Source organism: Desmodus rotundus, chromosome 8 (assembly GCF_022682495.2).
Source record: "Desmodus rotundus isolate HL8 chromosome 8, HLdesRot8A.1, whole genome shotgun sequence".
Classification (NCBI taxonomy): domain Eukaryota; kingdom Metazoa; phylum Chordata; class Mammalia; order Chiroptera; family Phyllostomidae; genus Desmodus; species Desmodus rotundus.
Genome location: NC_071394.1, coordinates 107,121,616 through 107,138,929, shown reverse-complemented (window position 1 = coordinate 107,138,929; position 17,314 = coordinate 107,121,616). Strand labels below are relative to the sequence as shown.

The following is a 17,314-nucleotide window of genomic DNA, read 5'->3' as shown; positions in this document are numbered from 1 at the left end:
GATTAAAATGAAAGAGTTATAGGGGAAGAAAGAAACGTTCATGTTGCATCTTTCCTTTTTCTCGGAGTTCAGCAGAATTCACTCACTGACTTACTAATGACACAGTCTCTGTTTTCTCTTACGATCTTGTGGGTGGGAAACGTTATCTGTACACTATTTGGCAGAATCATTACAGCAAATAACTAGGATGTGTCATTGGATTTGTTAAGGCGAGAAGTTACTTTCGGAAGTACAAAGTGCTATGGGCTGTCTGTTTGGCCTAGAAGAGAAAAGTTGACAGGGAAAAAATGTCATCCACGTCTTATGTTGTAAGCCTGCAACAGAATCAAAGTAACTAGAAGAGATAAAGCTAACTGTAATTTACTTATAACCTCGTTTTTTATAAAGTTATTTCTTTACTGATTTTTTCCCTCACCCTGCCATAGGACTATGTTGAAAATAAATTTAAGCAGGATACAAATTCTATTTTCAGAATACGCAGATGTTTTCGACAAGGGAGTACCAACTGATAAAATGCTAGTAATACCAGACTCTCCAAAGGAAAGGTCATGTGAAGAAAACGGTACTTTCCTACCCCTTATAGATGCCCTTACCAGAGCCAGCGAAGGGAAGAAGAAAGAGGTAACCTTCGTTGAAACCCTACTCTGTGTCCGATGCTACACTAACTGCTTTATAGATACTGTTATTTCATCTTCACAAAGACTCTGGGAGGTAGATATTGTTATTCCTCTCAGTTGATGAAGCCCCTGATACCCAAGTGTGATGAAGGTCACACAGGTTAGGGGGATGGAGATGGTTCAAATTCAGGTCTACATGGCTCCAAAGACTCTGCACTGCTGTCCTACCAGTACACACCCAAGAGCACAGGGAGGTCTACAGCCAGCATCTGGAGATGTCTCATGGGTATGCTTTCTTCTTGCAAAGCATGGAAGGGATCTGGCCTGGAGGAAGGGAGATGAGCTAGGAGGCAACTACAGTAACTTAGGAGAAGAATGGTCTTGAATGAAGATCTCTTTGTGATCAAAGCAGTTGTGGAAGGTAGGAAAAGGGCAGAGTGTGTGCGTGTGTGTGCGCTCCTGTGTGCACAACGGTGTCAAACATGCTATAGAGAATGACTTGTAAAAGGACCTAAAAGGACCGTAAAATTCAGTATCTTCTGAGATAAATTTCAGCTAGAAGGTGAGAGCCAATCCACTGGGGGGAAAAATAGTTGATGGTCCTTTTATTCAAGGACTGATGACGCGGTGCTTGTCAGGGGTGGGGGTGAAGATGGTGGGGGGAACCTACATGTATTTGTGAACTAGAAGGAGGTGGAAGCATTCCAGAACCCACCCACCGGGCCCCAACCAGACAAAGGTCCAAGAAGCACACTCGAGAGGTGCTTGAGAGACGGTGTTTGAAGGAGTCAGATACGCAGAGGTCTCCTGGGTTTATTAAGCTCAAACACACAGGGCCACGACTCTCAGCCTTTTTGTCCGGAGGAGACACACACAGGAAAGCGATGACGGCACCTCGCATGGATACGTATGAAGTGTCTCAAAGGTAAGAACAGTGCCGGGAGGGCCAGATGTAGGGCCACCTCTTTCTCTCCTACTGAAGAAAACATTTTAGAAATCTAGAGGCTTCTAAAGAATGTGAGAATGTTGTTATGGAGATAACCTTGATTCGGTTCCAACTGATCTAAAATGCAAATCATTGGCAGGTGTGGACACTTTAGGGCCATCGAGTATCTCTGGCTCACCTCACTCCTTAACATGACGATGCCCTTCACCAGGGATCAGCACACTCCCCTACCTGTGCGTCTCCCCGCCGTGGCTGACCACTGTCGCATGTGCTGATTTCCTACGTGTCAAGGGCATCCTGTCATGGCAGAAACATGCTGGTGTCTTGATATAAAACCAGAGAATAAAACCAGATAATGTAAAGATTGGGGGTGGGGGAACCTCCTTAAAAAAGTGACAACTCAAGAGATGTAATTGTTCCTCTTTCCTCCCCAGGTATGGGCAAGGTCCTCCAAGCACGCGGTCACTAAGTGGTGACACTGGAGCCCAGGTACAACACCTGAATGAGTATGTAGTGGTATTGCAACAATGTCTAGATGAACATAGATTCTGGCAACAATATGTTTGAAAATAAAAAGACTAATGTGGGGCTGGAACTAGGGTCAGGCAAGAGAGGTGACGGGGACAGAAAGTCTAGAGGACATGCATTCTCAGCTGACCCTCTACTCGAGTGACCTTGAGTCAGTGCCTCCTTGAATTTTGCGCCCTCGGTGTCTCTGTTGCCTCACCCTCGTCTGGCCCTGCTATATGGCATTTCATTTCTCTCAACTCCTCATCCTCATGGAATCCTGCCCTTGTGTGGAACAAACTAGGGTGGGGCAGAAGTGATAGCGAGTAGGGGACTGTGACTGAAGATGGTAAGGAGAGAACAGGATTTGGTGACAGATTAAATGTAGAACTGGATTCCACAGTTAGGAAAATTGGGGAAAGGGAGCAGGCAGATTTCCATGGGGACAGAGGAGATGACACCCTGAGGATAGAGGGACAATGGGGAGATCCATGTCAGAAGGTTGGCGTTGGGTGCCATCTAGACATACAACATGCCTGATGAAAAACTTGCTCTCTTTTTGCAGCAGGCAGGCAGGTTTCTGCCTTTCCCATGGGACGGCCCCGTGTCTGATGCCCACAGAGGCTTTTCTGGCTCAGGAATTCCGATAAAGCTTTGAGCAAGGGGTATAAACTTAAAAGTTACCTGATGAATAAAGAAATAAGCCAATGATCCTCACCACCTATCCCTTCCTGTAGTTCCCATTGCTCGTAACAAAAATATTGTATCATTTGACTAGAGAGCAATGGACAATCTTAAGTGCGTGGCATCTAAAGATTTTTTTTTCCCCAGCACATGATGGTTTCTAACATGTCCCTGATGGAGCAGGAGATAAAACAGCTGCCTTCAGGAGGTGGCCTTCTACCAAGAATTCTCTGTGCTCTTCCTAGTTAGCATTAATGAAAAGAGAAGAGAGCAAAAGGTTGCTGCCTCCCTGTTTATTTTAAAAAGCAACAGGGAGACAGTTAAAGATGGGATGAAGTTGAAAAATAAAAGCAAGCAAATGCCTGAAAATTGCCCATTTGTGGGGGTGGTTAGTGACACCTGGTGCCCTGAATGAGTGGGCTTGCAGAGCCACGACATTTTCATTTTCCGACATGAAGCATTTATTTACAAAAGCCTGTGGTTCTGGTATGTGCTCCAATCTTCTCAGCGGGCAGCCCAAGAACAGGCGCCCGCCCATGGCTCTCTCCTTCTGCCCGGGACGCCTCTCTCGCCATGAAGCAGAGCTGGGGAGCAGCTTGGCAAAACCCTGTCCTGTAAGAATGCAAAATGCTCCCTCCTGCCACCAAGTCCCCGATGTGTGGGGGCTGCTTTTCTGCAAAGGCAGGAAGTGAATGATGAAACTTTGTCTCCTGAAGACATGCTTATTAATTTTAGAGAGAGGAGAAGAAAGGCAGAGAGGAAGGGGAGGGGGAGAGAGAGAGAGAGAGAGAGAGAAACATTGATCCATCCACAGTTGCCTCTCGAAGGTGTCCGACTGAGGACAAACCTGCGACCCAGGCATGTGCCCTAACTGGGAATCAAACCCAGACCTCTCTGTTTACTGGATGAGGCTCCAAACAAGTGAGCCACACTGGCCAGGAGTGTCTTTGGACATTTTTAGTATTTTAATAAAATGAGCATGCTCTTTAGATCCCTTTCCTGCCTGTCACGAATGGGCCATTTGGGACCCTCCCGGATGTTTTCTAAGGGAGACCTCTGTGAACCAACTCTGCAGCTGCCTGGTCTCTCTGCCAAATCACCTGCTGGGGTATCTGTGTTTTTTGTGCCTACAATTTAGAACTGTACAATGAGCCTGTAGATGAAGATACTGTTTATTTTCGACCATCCCTTAAATGACAGGCTATATTCTTGTGGTTTTCTATTGCCTCAAAACTCCATAGGGACCAAAGAAACAGGAACTGGACTAGATGGAAGAGACCCCTGAGGTAATTTCCTGGAAGTCGCAAAGCATTCCCCTCCCTCTTCAACCCAGGGTTCATTCTTATTTCTCAGAGGGTATACACAAGAATCTGTCAGTGTTTAATCTGGGACATAAAGTAAAGATTTAAAATTTAAACTGGAACACAGTGTGGTCACAGGATACCCTAAATGTGTCAGGGTTAGAAAAGATTTCCTGAGAGAACCTTTAACAGGTGATTTTTTTTTTTTTAAGGCTTCAAGGTTCATCTGGGAGAAGCCACACTTAGGTTATAATCTTATACCACATTATGTTATTAAAATGTAGACTATAAAATCAGAGATTAAGGAAAGAAACACCATCTTTAATCTCTAAAAATTGCAAACAATAAAAATGGTCATTTGAGAATAATAAGAAAAAAACGATTTTTTTTTTGGTTACGTGAACCACCTGAGAATCTGACGCAAGACCTACATCTGCTCACTGAAAGGCGCACACCCCGTTCTGCGCACAACTTCGGGAGGTCAAGGGCACTCTGAGGACCATCCTTGTCCCTTGGAGGTTCCACCAGCCTAATAAGTCACATTACCTTTTCCTTTCCTTTCTAGTTATCATCTGTATATAGACAAATATTTTAAACATCTTAGATAATTTTAATCATAGGTTGGCTCTGCTTTATATTCTTTTTTTCAGTTAACACTACATTCTAAACACATCCCCATGTTATTTCCAGTTGTTATAACTATCAATTAAAATGGCTTTGCCATAGTCCACTTAAACAAAGCATCGTGGCTCACACAGCCAATGACATTACGTATTGTCGGACACAGAGGTTGCTTACAACTTGCCTCTGTGAAAATCTGCTTCACAACGAACATTTTCGTGCATCTGGAAAAGCAGTAACTTTCAAAGGAAACATTCAATTCTTCTACCGTTTTCCTTCCAAACACCTTATGGTGTCTGTCTCTCTGTGCTGTCTGTAATTGAGTATTTTGCCTGTGAAATTCTAGTATCTAGTTTTATTCTGAGCTGCTGTGCCATGTGCCAAACATATTGAACCCCGTCTCTCTCCCCGTGGTCTCTGTTTTACCTGCAGCCGCCTCCTCCGAGACTGCGAGGACACAGCCGCCCTCGAGTTCTTATGCTTCATGGGAGGAACAAGGATTGTCCTCAGGGGCACCCTTGGCCTCCCAAAATAGTGTGCAAAATGGAGCGCGTGCATTTTCCGATGAGACGATACAGATCGCGGATCAGATTCCTAAGTGGTCCAGGTGACTGAGAAAGAACTGGAATTGTTGACTAGGACTCTTTCATAGCAGTATGTATCTTCCTTCTCTCCCCTTGGCCTTCTCCTCTGCCCTGGTCAAATTCTGGCCTAAAACCTCCCTGTTTTTAATCCTCAAGTTGCGATCTTCCTTCCCTCTCCTGCCCTCCCTTTACTGGCAGCCTTGTTGAATGAACTTGCATCCTGCCGTGTTTTACCTCCTGTTTACACCGTAACTCCCGGGGTCTTCCCTGTCTCCTTCTGCTAAAATGTCTCTTTCGAAGGTGTGTGCCTACTCATCACATAACCCAGTCATTGATGTTTACTCTTCATCCTTAGACTTCTCTTTAGGTTCTGGGATTATTACCCTCAATCTTGTCACCTCTTTTGCCTGATCATTTGAGTCAGTGCCTCCTCTGGGCCTTTGCTTTTGGCATCTCTTATCGCTGGCCCCTCTCCCCCTGGCTACCAAATGCAGGTCTTCTATCCTTTCCTGTCACCAGGTCCCTTTGCTTTCTGGAGTCTTCTCTTTGGCCATTTTATTTAGACCCATATATGTGCTGCTTCCACCTCTCACCTGAAACCTGGGCCCAAACTTAGAGTGCCAGCTGCACAGGGATATCTGAGAGTAGTTCCGACGTGTCCACAAACAGATTCACCGCCCGTTCAGCAGCTCCTCTGGAGTTCCACATTTCCACAAGAAGGACGGCCATGCTTTGTCGGCCAGGCACAAAAGACGGGAATCTTCCTGGACTCATCCTTCTCTGCGGCTTTTCCCTTAGTGTTGTGAGCCAAGGCTTGCTGCCTCTCTTTCCACAATGCCTCTTCCGCCTGCCACCCCTCTAATTTAGCCTCTCACTGCCTGTCCTCAGGACTGTCGCAGTGGGCTCGAATCTCGTCTTGTTTCATCTTCCACAGTCTGTTCACCACTCTTGGTGCCTGTCGCCGACACTCCCAGATTTGCTTCCCCGAAGCACGGGTGTGATCGCTTCAAGGGGCTCCTGAACATTCCCTTATTCAGCAAATTATCTCAAAACCCAAACCACTTCCCCTACACTCCCTTAAATACACCCCGCCCATTCCTATCAAGGTTTCAGTATTTACTGTTAGAATATATAGATGCATAAACACTTACATTCAGAGGGGTGCTTTTTAAAGCAAAAACCTACATGATATTTATTCATCAAATTTCCTCTTTTCCCTAAACCTTATCTCTTCTTGAAGATTTGGGGTTCAATCCATTTAGAATTCAACGTAAGTATTTCTGAGCACCTCCACACATCAGCACTGGAAGGAAAGGTGAAGGCTGAATCAGAGGCACCAGGTGCAAAAGCTTTCTCCTCGCCCCAGTTTGGCATGTGCATTGGGTGACAGTCTTGATGGGAAACAAATGGCCCCTCAAAAGGGGTGGACAGAGAGAGTTTAATGAAAAGACAATTCAAATAGGTAAAGAGGGACTGACTGGAAAGAGTAGGGAGAAGCCGATACTAGAACTTAATGAGAGTACTACCTGCAGGTCAGCGCACCTGACAGGCACCGTGACCTTCTGCAGAGGAACATGGTCACTGCCGAACCACAGCCTGGCAGACAGGGCACTGGGCCGCCCCCACTTCTCTCTCCTCTCATTCTTTGATCTCCAGTTGGTTCTTCCCATTGGTCACAGTCCACTAAACCCCATGAGCCAGATGGCCGGGTTAGCACAGCCGAAGAGGAAGGCCTCCTGGGGCGCAGCGGGGACGCGGAGAAGGGTCAAGAGTAGAGGAAACACCCAGAACTGTATTGCACTGCTGGTTCCTGAAGGTCTGTCTCCAGGGAGACAGAAAGTTCATCTTGGCTAAAGCTCCTGGGCTTAATTAATTTCTGGGCCAATGGGAGTTTCTGACTGCAACAAACATCTTTCCCCCTCCCTCTCTGCCTATCTGCAGGCCAGGAAGCCTTCTTCTCATTTCCTATCCCTCTGCCACCTCCCTCTCATGTTGCCAGATGGTTTCAACTAATTACCGGACAGATAATAAACCCTTATAGACCAAATTAAGTAAGATGTGCTAATTTTTATTAATAGTTTGCTTTACAGCTTATATTTTACATTAGATGGTACTGCTTGAGCACTAAGAAATTAATGAGAACGCTGACTTAATTCTGGAGGAAAGTGACATTGAAGCGGCTGGGGTGTGTTCTTTACTAGAAGGCCTAAAACAGAACACTTTACAACCTTCCTCTGAAGCCCCAGCCTGCACCTGCGGGGGGGCGGGGAGGGCGTGGTGGCAGACACTGGTGATGGCCTGTCGTCTTCTCAGCATTTATGTGTACATTCTCCTCCTCTCTTCATTCCTTGCTCCAGACTCACTCCAGGCCCACCATAGGTCCATCGGTTGATTTGGGAGGTGCTGAGAAGCTGGATCTGGGGAGGTGGTGGTGAGACCCATTAAGGTGGTAACTCACCGTTGGGGAGGGTCAGCAAAAGTGAGAAAGAAGGGGAGATCAAGGCCGAGAGGGCAATGCTTCTGTGTCAGGAAGGCTGACAGACCTTTGGAAGTCAGGATGTAGGCCTGGGAACCCTGTGGGGTTAAACTTCTGGTTTTTATAGGGGCTGATTCTTTGCTGCACAATCCGAGGGCAAAGCAAGGCCCTGAAGGTTGAATAAAATGTTGCTCAAGAGCATGGGATCTATAGAATCTAAAAGAAACCCAAATCAATACAGAGCTTTCCCTTGGAAACCTATAAATAGTTTCTTGAAATCACTCCTTTGCCTAAGATCTTGGGACAGACACTATTTCTAGTAGCTCTCCTTTATGACATTGCTGTCTTCTCTACTTCTTTTGTACACATTCAGAGCGACAAGGAACCCACAGGACAGCGAAAGTCAGATGTGTGTGCCACTGCGAACATGTTTGCTACCTCTGTACATGCCACTCTGCATGTAGGCGGGCTGGGTGGGTGTGTCTTCAAAGAAGATTAGACCTCAAAGAAATGACAAAATTCTATACGTAACCCCTGTAACTAATCAGGGGTAAATGAACGATGCCTGAGTTTAGGCAGGACATAGGTAGATGCACCTGAGATTACATCAGAGGACAAGCCTCTAGCTAGGGAGAGGCTGACCTATCACAAGACACTTTATCTCCTTCCCTTGGGAGTTCTCCTTCTAGTTCTTTCAGTACCGCTATCCCGGGTCATAGGGATATATTGGTTCTGTCTACTCTCTTGGGCTCAAACCTGGACAAAAAATTAAACCCATGTTTCTTGACTTCCTCATGTGATTGAGCCAGTCTAGGGGGTTGAACAGGGCTGAGCTTCATGAGTATACATACGCCTGTAATGTGAGGAGCAAACACTGCAGAGACTGTATTTTTCTTGTTTATATCCATGTCGCTTTCCCATAGGCTTTAGCAGATCTATCTCTTGCCATGTGGGGATTCTCTTTCTGGAGGTCACATCTGCCCAAGCCTAGGAGCAAGTTTTTCCACAGTAGATGGACTCACGGTAGATGGAACTTTAAAAAGACCCAGCCCACCCACCCAAATGCATGTTAAGGAGCATGTGAATCCCATGGGCTTACAGACGACAGGTAGATCTACCCACTGAGCCTAGACATTCACTCCATATCTCAACTTTGAAAGACTGGCTTTCTAATCTTTTGGAATTCACCTTTGTATTGCCTGATGAACCACTTGGATGGCTTGCTCCTGGCACTGACCACTGGACATGACATTGGTGCCTATGCTCTGGCCACATGAATACAACAAAGGCACCTGTCCTGGTTCAGGAGGACTTACTGGCCTGGTTCACTTCCTTCCAACCCTTCTCCCCAGGAGGTGGGACCTGGCACTGCGCCTACTGCCTCATGCCTCATACAGTCACTGAGAGAGTGAGAAGCGTTAGGATGGCTTCCCAAACCACCTGAGGTTGAAGGGCATGAATTTCCTGACATGACGCTGAAAACCATATTCAATGGAAAAAACACAAGTATAAACTTATTTTAAAAACATGTGACCCTACCGTATTTCAGCAATGAGACTTGAACAAAGCTGGCTAGGGTTTTAATAGACTTTCGTCTCCTTGTGCCCCAAGCCCAGCACCATTCCCCAATCTTGCCCCTTGAATAAGAACAAACGAGGAAACAACTTACTGTAAACTGGATTTGGCAGCCACCCATGATGTAGTCCAAGAAAGAATGCATCTTGTGGATCTGCATAGAAGGAGGAGGGGACATCATCTTAGTAATAGCGTGACCTGTGTCCTTACAGATAGGATTTTGGGGGTAGGCTGCTAAAGTACAGGAAAGAGCAGGGAGAGATCTGTGGGGAAAAGATGGGTCAGCTGATTGTTGTCATTAAAAAGATAAAGAAAGCAATGCTGAATTCAGATTCCATCCCTTGCTCCCCCACCTCCCTTTTGGTTTATGCATGGTTTTCATCAGCCTCTGACTCTAGGGTGACACTAACACTATATTTTCAAGGGTCAATAAAGTCTCACACTGGACATCAGTCCTGCTCCCTGTGTCTAAGTCCCAGTCCTGGTGACATTCTTTACCTCCAGGGAATCTAGATTGGCGGTGTCAAGATCCCGGTGACCCGAGAAGCCCTTTGCCAGCAGTTTCCAGTTAGTTAGATTCCTCCTATGCCACGAACAGCAATGTCTAATGTTTATTGAGCACTTACTGTAGGCCAGGCACTTCACATCCATTATCTCATTTAATTCTTGGAACAACCCTATCAAGGCATACTGCTGTTATTATTATTGTGCCCATTTTGTAAATGAGGACACTGAAGCTGAGATTACCTACCTAGTAGATAGTAGAGGTGGGACTCGAATGGGCAGTCTGGACTGCATAGTCCATTCTTTTGATCTCCATGCTGGAAGTCCGCATGGTCCTTGCTCTCTGCCCAACCACTACTGTTTGAGTTCTCATGTGCCTTACCGATTTCTGATTTTAATTTCTGCTTCTGTGTGATTCTGCTGCGTGACTCTTGGTGACATTCATCTATTCATTTATTGAACAAGGATTTATTGGGCCTTCCCCCTAACCCTGCCCCACCAGGTATTAGACGTTAGAGACAGAGTAATGACCAAAAAAAGACACAGTACCTACAGTTGTGAAGGTTACAGATCCTTTTACTTGGACAAACAGTAACTGATTTTTAACACTTCTCAGACTGCGTCTGATGCTCAGGCACCTTCTCAGAGACTGACCCACAAGTCCCCGTGTTGGTGTCTCTAGGTTCTACCTCCAGATGGCACCTACCGACAAGCAGACTTTTCTAGAGCTGATGTTCACTTAGCCCTCTGAATAGTGCCTGCTGTTGGTTTCCTTATGGCAGTGCTTTGCCTGATAGTTGGGACACCCTACTATTGTACGTATATTAAGGAAATGAGTTCAATAGCAATGGCCTTTGAGTGCTGAACTGACAAATCAACTCACAGAGAATCAAAACAGATAATTGCACATATCCTATGACACCTTAAGGAGACAAGTGAATTGGTTCATCTAGATCTTCTTTTCTCCTGCTTCTCTGGGCACAGGGATGGCCACATGGCTGTTTTGAATGTACCTGGGATGTGAATGGTGTAAGGAGGTAAGCTGACCAGAGACGACTGCCTTTGAAAGAAGAGTTTATCACTCAGAGCTCCCCAAAGGCAGGGGGGGGGGGTGCTGTCTGTCATGCCAGGTAGGGTGGGGCTGATGGAAAAGCACTAGGGCTAGTCAAGAGGCAAGAGTGAGGGGGAAGTGTGGGTAAATGTCTTTATCGTGGGTTTGATGGGAAAAATGAGTGAGGCGGGGAAAGCAGCTGAGCAGGTTTAGGATTGGATTGTTTGGATAACTTTGGCAGGCTCTAGTTACAGGGGTGGGCTCTAATGGTTTGAAACCTAGTGCTGGGGTGATATAGGGCAGGGTGAATGTTGTGTTGGCATGTAAAAGTAAAGGAGGGGGTTGGGAGTATAGGCACTGGATTGGTTGGTATGCATATTAAAGGCAGGCTTGCAGGCAAATGGATTTGTATTTCTAGGAATTAGCTAACTCTGGGAGGGGCGGTCCCTCCCAGGGTCTTCAAGGCCCTTAGGTGTCAAAGCATCATAAAAAAAAAAGGAAGACATGATTAAAACAAGGACCCCAAATGGCCAGTCACAATACATTATTTCCTGGTCCCAGGGACCGGTTCAAGAGTGGACATATGACCAACATCAGACCAATCGGTCTTTTCCTCTACTCTCTTGTCCTGTAAGGATGAGCTCCTGCAGCTCCTGGGAGGCCAATCTGGAAGAAGGAACCTGACATATTTAGAGAGAAAGTGGGTGGAACTTAAGTCCTATATGGTGAAGTCAGAAAGACATAGATTAAAATCTCAGGTCTTAAACTACCACTTGTGATTGATCTCATTTGAAACTGAAAATCTCAGGGTTGTGATAAGAGCAAATAGAATTTATTACAGTTACTCTTACATAGTAAGTACTCAACCAGTGCCAGAATTTTTCTCAGATGTGATTTAAAGGGTTTCCTTGTTACCATATGGACTTTTCTGGGAAGTTAGAGCCCTCTGGGAGAAAATTCTAGGCCCTTCGATTTTCCATTGTCTTGTTTTCATGGTTTCGTTTCAGCAGAAATGAAGTGTCACACATAAACCACAGACACATAGTAGGTGCTTTGGAAAGGTTGGTTGCCCCCTTTGGGGATCTCCCTCGGGTGCTGCCCTGGGCAGAGAAGACATTGACTTGTGATCAGGACTCTCCTCTCTTTAGGGGCAGGACTGTCCTTGTGGAGGGGATGGTGGCATTGAGCCTCCGCAGTGCCAAGACCACCCATGCATATACTTTGCATTGTACGTTCATTAATACATTGACTTTCTGATTTTTATTTTAAAATAGATCACATCTTCTTGACACTCTTTCCCTCTGACCACTGAACTCTTCCTCCCGGACAGCCCTAGCCTCATACTCTTGAAAGACAGGTTATGTACATACCTTGCATTGATTCAAAATCACAATGCCCGAGTTCTTGTAATTCTTCTTCTTGGCTTTGTACTTGGGGTTGATGCACTCCCACTGCACCTGCAACAAGAAGAGTCACAGCGTGATCGCTGGCCCAGGAAGAAGCAGAGTCATTTGATGAGGTCAAGCCCCCAGGCGCTGCTGCAGAGGAAACTGAGGGCTGACCAATGGTCTCCAGGTGATATAACCCTTGCATCTAGAGCGAATATAAGAGGAGTGGTTGAGATTAAGACTGATATCAGACTATTTGATCTGAATCCCAGCTCTTCCACTTTCCAGCTGTGTGACCTTTGGCAAATTACAGTTGAACCTTAAAACCTGTGAAGGTTGTTTGAAAATCCATGTACGACTTCTGACTCTCCCAAAACTTAACTACCCTTGGTATGCAAAAGGGAATGGTTCCAGGACCCCCACAATAACAAAATCTGTGGGTGCTCGAGTTTCCTATAGAAAATGGTATAAATCAATGCATATAGTCAGCCCTCTGCATCCATAGACTCCTAACTGTGGACTGAAAACAGTGCAGTTATTTACTGAAAAGATCTGCATATAAGTGGACTCGTGCAGTTCAAACCTGTGTTGTTCAAGGGTTAACTGTACTTGATTTCTCTGTGTCTTGGATATGTCCACTGTAAATGTAGCTTATAATTGTATCTATCTCATAGGATCATTATGTGGATTGAATAATTAATCCATGCAACACTTTAGGACAGTGCCTGGCAGTTATAAACACTTACTGTTCATAGGGTCAAGTCAAGCATCGGAAGAAAGGAGAGATCTGAACACACCCAGCTGAGTAACCTAAGTGCTGAGTCTTAGTGCCTGGGAACTGATTTAAAAGGTAGAAAAACTGAGGAATGTTGAATAGCAGCTACAAGAAGTTCATGGGGATAATGATGTGTTTACTGAGCACTAAAGTAATGGGTTGACACACTAGATCTCCAAAGAGAGACCTTTGAAGGATAGGATCAGAGCTGCAGGAACGCCTGGGGACTGAGGAGGGAGCGAAGGGGCTTTCTAGGGGAATGGATCTCAACCTTTCCAGCCTCTGGAGCACTTCATGGGATAAAGACAACTGCAAGGCAAACATTCAAGAGTCACTGAATGCTTGCACAGCCCATCATGCTGTGCGAGCTGGATCTGTGTATTTCTACTCAGGAGACAAATTTCCACTCTGAAAATAGCGTCTGAAAATGAAGCGATCTCTGAAGCAGACATGAGTAGTGTAGATTGATACAGTGTTGGCCCACAGAGATCCATTCCTCTCAGTGTCCTTGCATTTGTGTGGTTCCCTCCCACAAAGATGCTGAGATGAGTCAGGTGACTTCTTTGACCAATGGAACGCAAGCAAAAGTGATGTGAGCAGAGGATTGAAAAGTGCCTTTACAATGGGGCTTGGTGCTGGGAAGTTCTCACCACCATGTAAAAAAAGCTTAGGGTGGTTTCTTGGTGAATAAAAGCACACAGAAAAGTTCCAACTGCTGAGGCAAAAATGCGTAAGTGAAATCAGTTGGCACCATATGAAGCGGAGACGAGCTATTCCAATTGAACTCAGCCTCAATTGCCAACCCAGAGAATCATGCGTAAATACTGACTGTTTTTGTTTTACACCAGGAAGTTTTGGTGTAAATTGTTACTCAGCAACAGATAACTGATACAGTAGTTTCTCAACACTGGGGATGTTGTAGTAGGGGCTGGGCAATCACACACAGGTTTGGGAGAGAGGAATGCTGTACAGGTTAGGAGGCCTCTAAGATTCCTTCCATTAAAAAAAAAAAGAAAGAAGAAAAGAGTAGAATGGAAGGAAGGGAGGGAGGGAGGGAGGAAGGAAGGAGAATAGAGTCAAAACTGAATGTCAGATCAGGAGATCTCCAGCCCTATTTTTAAGAAGACCTAATCTCTCTACCATCACGATGAATGTCTGTCTTTCCTCTCTTGGGTTTTCTTCTAATTCGTTCTTCATGGGGCCATCACTTGAAAATCGAGAATCCCATTCTGTCTCAAAGTAGATTTAGTATTTTCAGAAAAAGCAACCCAAGTCCACCCCTAAACCCATCAGCACTGAAATTGCCTTTCCTCCAAAGCTTCCTCTAATGTTATAGTGTACACAGCATCTTAGGGATTTACCTAAACATTGGAAAGAAAAGAGCCTAAAATTAGATCTGCTGATTTTTTTGGTCATTTTCAATAATTGCTATTTACCTCAATTTTTCAATCAAGCAGGTCATATCAGACTTTGAATGAGGTAGAGTCCAAGTTCTACTAAGAATTATAATGACCACCCAGGAAAAAGTCTACTCATTTCCATCTCAGGCGAAGATGGACCAATAGTGGAGGGTGAGTTGGCTCAGCCAGACAAGGGCTCCCAGGAAGCAAAATCAAAACCGGCAGGTACTTGGGGACTTTGCCTGATGGGTGGGCAGGCGGTGCTGAATGAGCCAAGTCCAAATGGTCTGCATCTGTCTTGGCATGAAATTGTCATGCAGTTGTGAGCTTTTTCCTTCATATCTACCATTCCACTTGACTCCCCCTATAACTCTTTTCTAGACAAAAGAAGGGGCTCAGAGAAGCGGCTGAGCCACACAGGTGACCCCTGGAGGAGCTGGGATTCAGACCACACCAGCCTCACTCCAAAGCCTGGCCTATGAGTCCCAAAGCTCACCCCTAGGAGCATCTGGGAGGGGCTCTCCCATTTGTTCTTGCAAGTTTCCCATTCGGCCACCTCAAACTAAGCATGTTCAAAAAGGTTACCTAGGAATTAATCAGAGTTGATGAAGAATTGACCCTGTACCTGAACAACCTTAACTCTCACAGGAAGGAGCTTGAAAGGCATCTCTTTGTCTCTCTGTCTCTACATGTTGAGGTTCCGCAGCATTAGGCATCCCCTATTATCTCTTCTACCTTCTCTCCACAAGGGTACTCATCCATTCTCTAGATTTTAAATACTCTCTCATTGTTTATGGCTCCTAAAATACATCTCCAGGTAAGTCCTCTGAATGCCATGCCCCCAAACTCAATTCTCAAACCTTTGTCACGAACTGGACTTCCCTGAAATAAGACTTCCTCAGTTGGGAAAAGGTACCAACATGCACCCATCCATCCTCGAGTCATTCTTTGCCTACTCTCTTCCCCCTCAGACAGAATCCCCCAACAAATCTCGTAGCTACTATCTCCAAAATTGTTCTTATATCTCTCCATGTCCCTCTACCTCTATTATCACTTTTTTTTAGTCCAAGTCATTATCACATCTTATCTTGCCTATAGTTTTAGCTTCTTTTTTTTGTTGCCTTCTGTTATCTAAGTCTTTTTTTTTAAATTTTTATTCAGTTACAATTGTCTGCATTTTCTCCCCATCCCTCCACCCCACCCCAGCCAATCCCACCTCCCTCCCCCACCTCTACCCTCCCCCTTGATTTTGTCCTTGTGTCCTTTATAGTAGCTCCTATAGACCCCTCTCCCCACTATCCCCTCCCCACTCCCCTCTGGCTATTGTTACATTGTTCTTAATTTCAATGTCTCTGGTTATATTTTGTTTGCTTTTTTCTTTTGTTGATTATGTTCCAGTTAAAGTGGATCAAAAAACTATGGTACATTTACACAATGGAATTCTACACAGCAGAGAGAAAGAAGGAGCTTATACCCTTTGCAACGGCATGGATGGAACTGGAGAGCATTATGCTAAGTGAAATAAGCCAGGCGGTGAGGGACAAACAGTTTTAGCTTCTAAACAGATCTCCCTGCCCTACTCTCATCTCTGTAATTGATTACCTACAAAGTAGCCAAAATAATCTTTAACAAATTAAACCCAAGCTTGTCATTCCCTTCTTGCCGAGACTCCTTTGCAGCACTGTCCAGCAGAGCTTTCTGTAATGGTGGACATAGTCCATGCCTACAGCAGCCCATACTGAAGCTGCTAGCCACATGCGGCTACTGAGTACTTGAAGTGTGGTTAGTGTGACTAAGGAATTAAAATTTTAATTAATTAAAATTTAAATTTAAAGAGTCACATGCGGATAGTGGCTACTGTATTGAAGAGCACAGTTTTAGAGTACCCTCATTACATTTAGAAAACAAAGCCCAAACTCCCTTTTCTCCCCGAGCTATCAGAGTCTCCTGTTCTTGGCCTCTGCCTCTGGCTTCCACCACATCTCATGCATGGCTCCCTCACCCTTCTGCTCCAGATACAATGGGCTCTTTCTGGATCCTGAACAGCTCCAACCTCGTTCTGAACTCAATACTTTGCCTGCTGTTCCCTCGGTCTGAAATGCTTTTCCCTTGCTCATTACATGGGTGACTTCTTTTCATGTTGAAAGGCCCTGAACTTAAATGTCACTTTTTCAGATGATCTCTTCTATACCACACCTTTCTAACTAAACTGGTTCGGTTTTTTATATCTTTTGCCAGAAGTTCTAACTGCATGTTTATTGTCTTCTTTATTTGATTTGTGTTTGTAGTTTCCTCTGATGCACAGTCATGGCACAACTAGAGCGTGGCACTGTGCCTGGCACTTAGTAGGTGCTCCTCAATAACTATCAGTGTCAGTGAAATCAAATAAGGAAGCAGTTCCCACAGTGCAAATGTGTCAAAACAGGAGCTGGCTGGTTGGACGAAAATCTTTCTGGCATCTCAGTGATACAGGAAAATACAGCAGCATATGGTCCATTTCCTCAGTGAGACTTTAAGATTTATTTCTGTTACTTTGAATGCATCAGGTTTTGGTGTTCTTCAGTTGTGACATATGTTATCACTTTACTTTTAATACCCTCTTAGGAGCCTCAAGATGAAATGGTTCTCATATTTATTAATTTGGGTATTTTTATTTGTGGATAGGAACAAGGCAAAATTTTGTAAACATCTTTAGAGCTCCAACAGGGGACGTCAATAACTGTCATCGATTTATTAGCTCTGCAGAGCCTGATCCAGTACATTCGATGAAGCAATTTCTCTGGCTATATTCCTTTTTATCCCGGAAGTGACTTTACTGACGATTCAGTGCTGGTTTTCACTGTGGCCCTGAGACTCTGCCTGCCTGCTTGCGGATGAAGGTCTCC

The 17,314-nt window shown here is 45.0% G+C and overlaps 1 protein-coding gene across 2 annotated transcripts in view; it reads right to left on the bottom strand.

The window, feature by feature from the left end:
- The window catches only part of CPNE4 (copine 4), a 403,946-nt gene that overhangs the window by 25,804 nt on the left and 360,828 nt on the right, over window positions 1-17,314 (bottom strand). For both annotated transcript variants that reach the window (XM_024565844.4, XM_045200164.3), the window contains exons 9-10: window positions 12,237-12,323; window positions 9,406-9,465 (exon numbers count right to left, since the gene is read on the bottom strand). In XM_024565844.4, coding sequence (XP_024421612.1) covers window positions 9,406-9,465; window positions 12,237-12,323 — 147 coding nt within the window. The remainder of the gene's footprint in view (window positions 1-9,405; window positions 9,466-12,236; window positions 12,324-17,314) is intronic.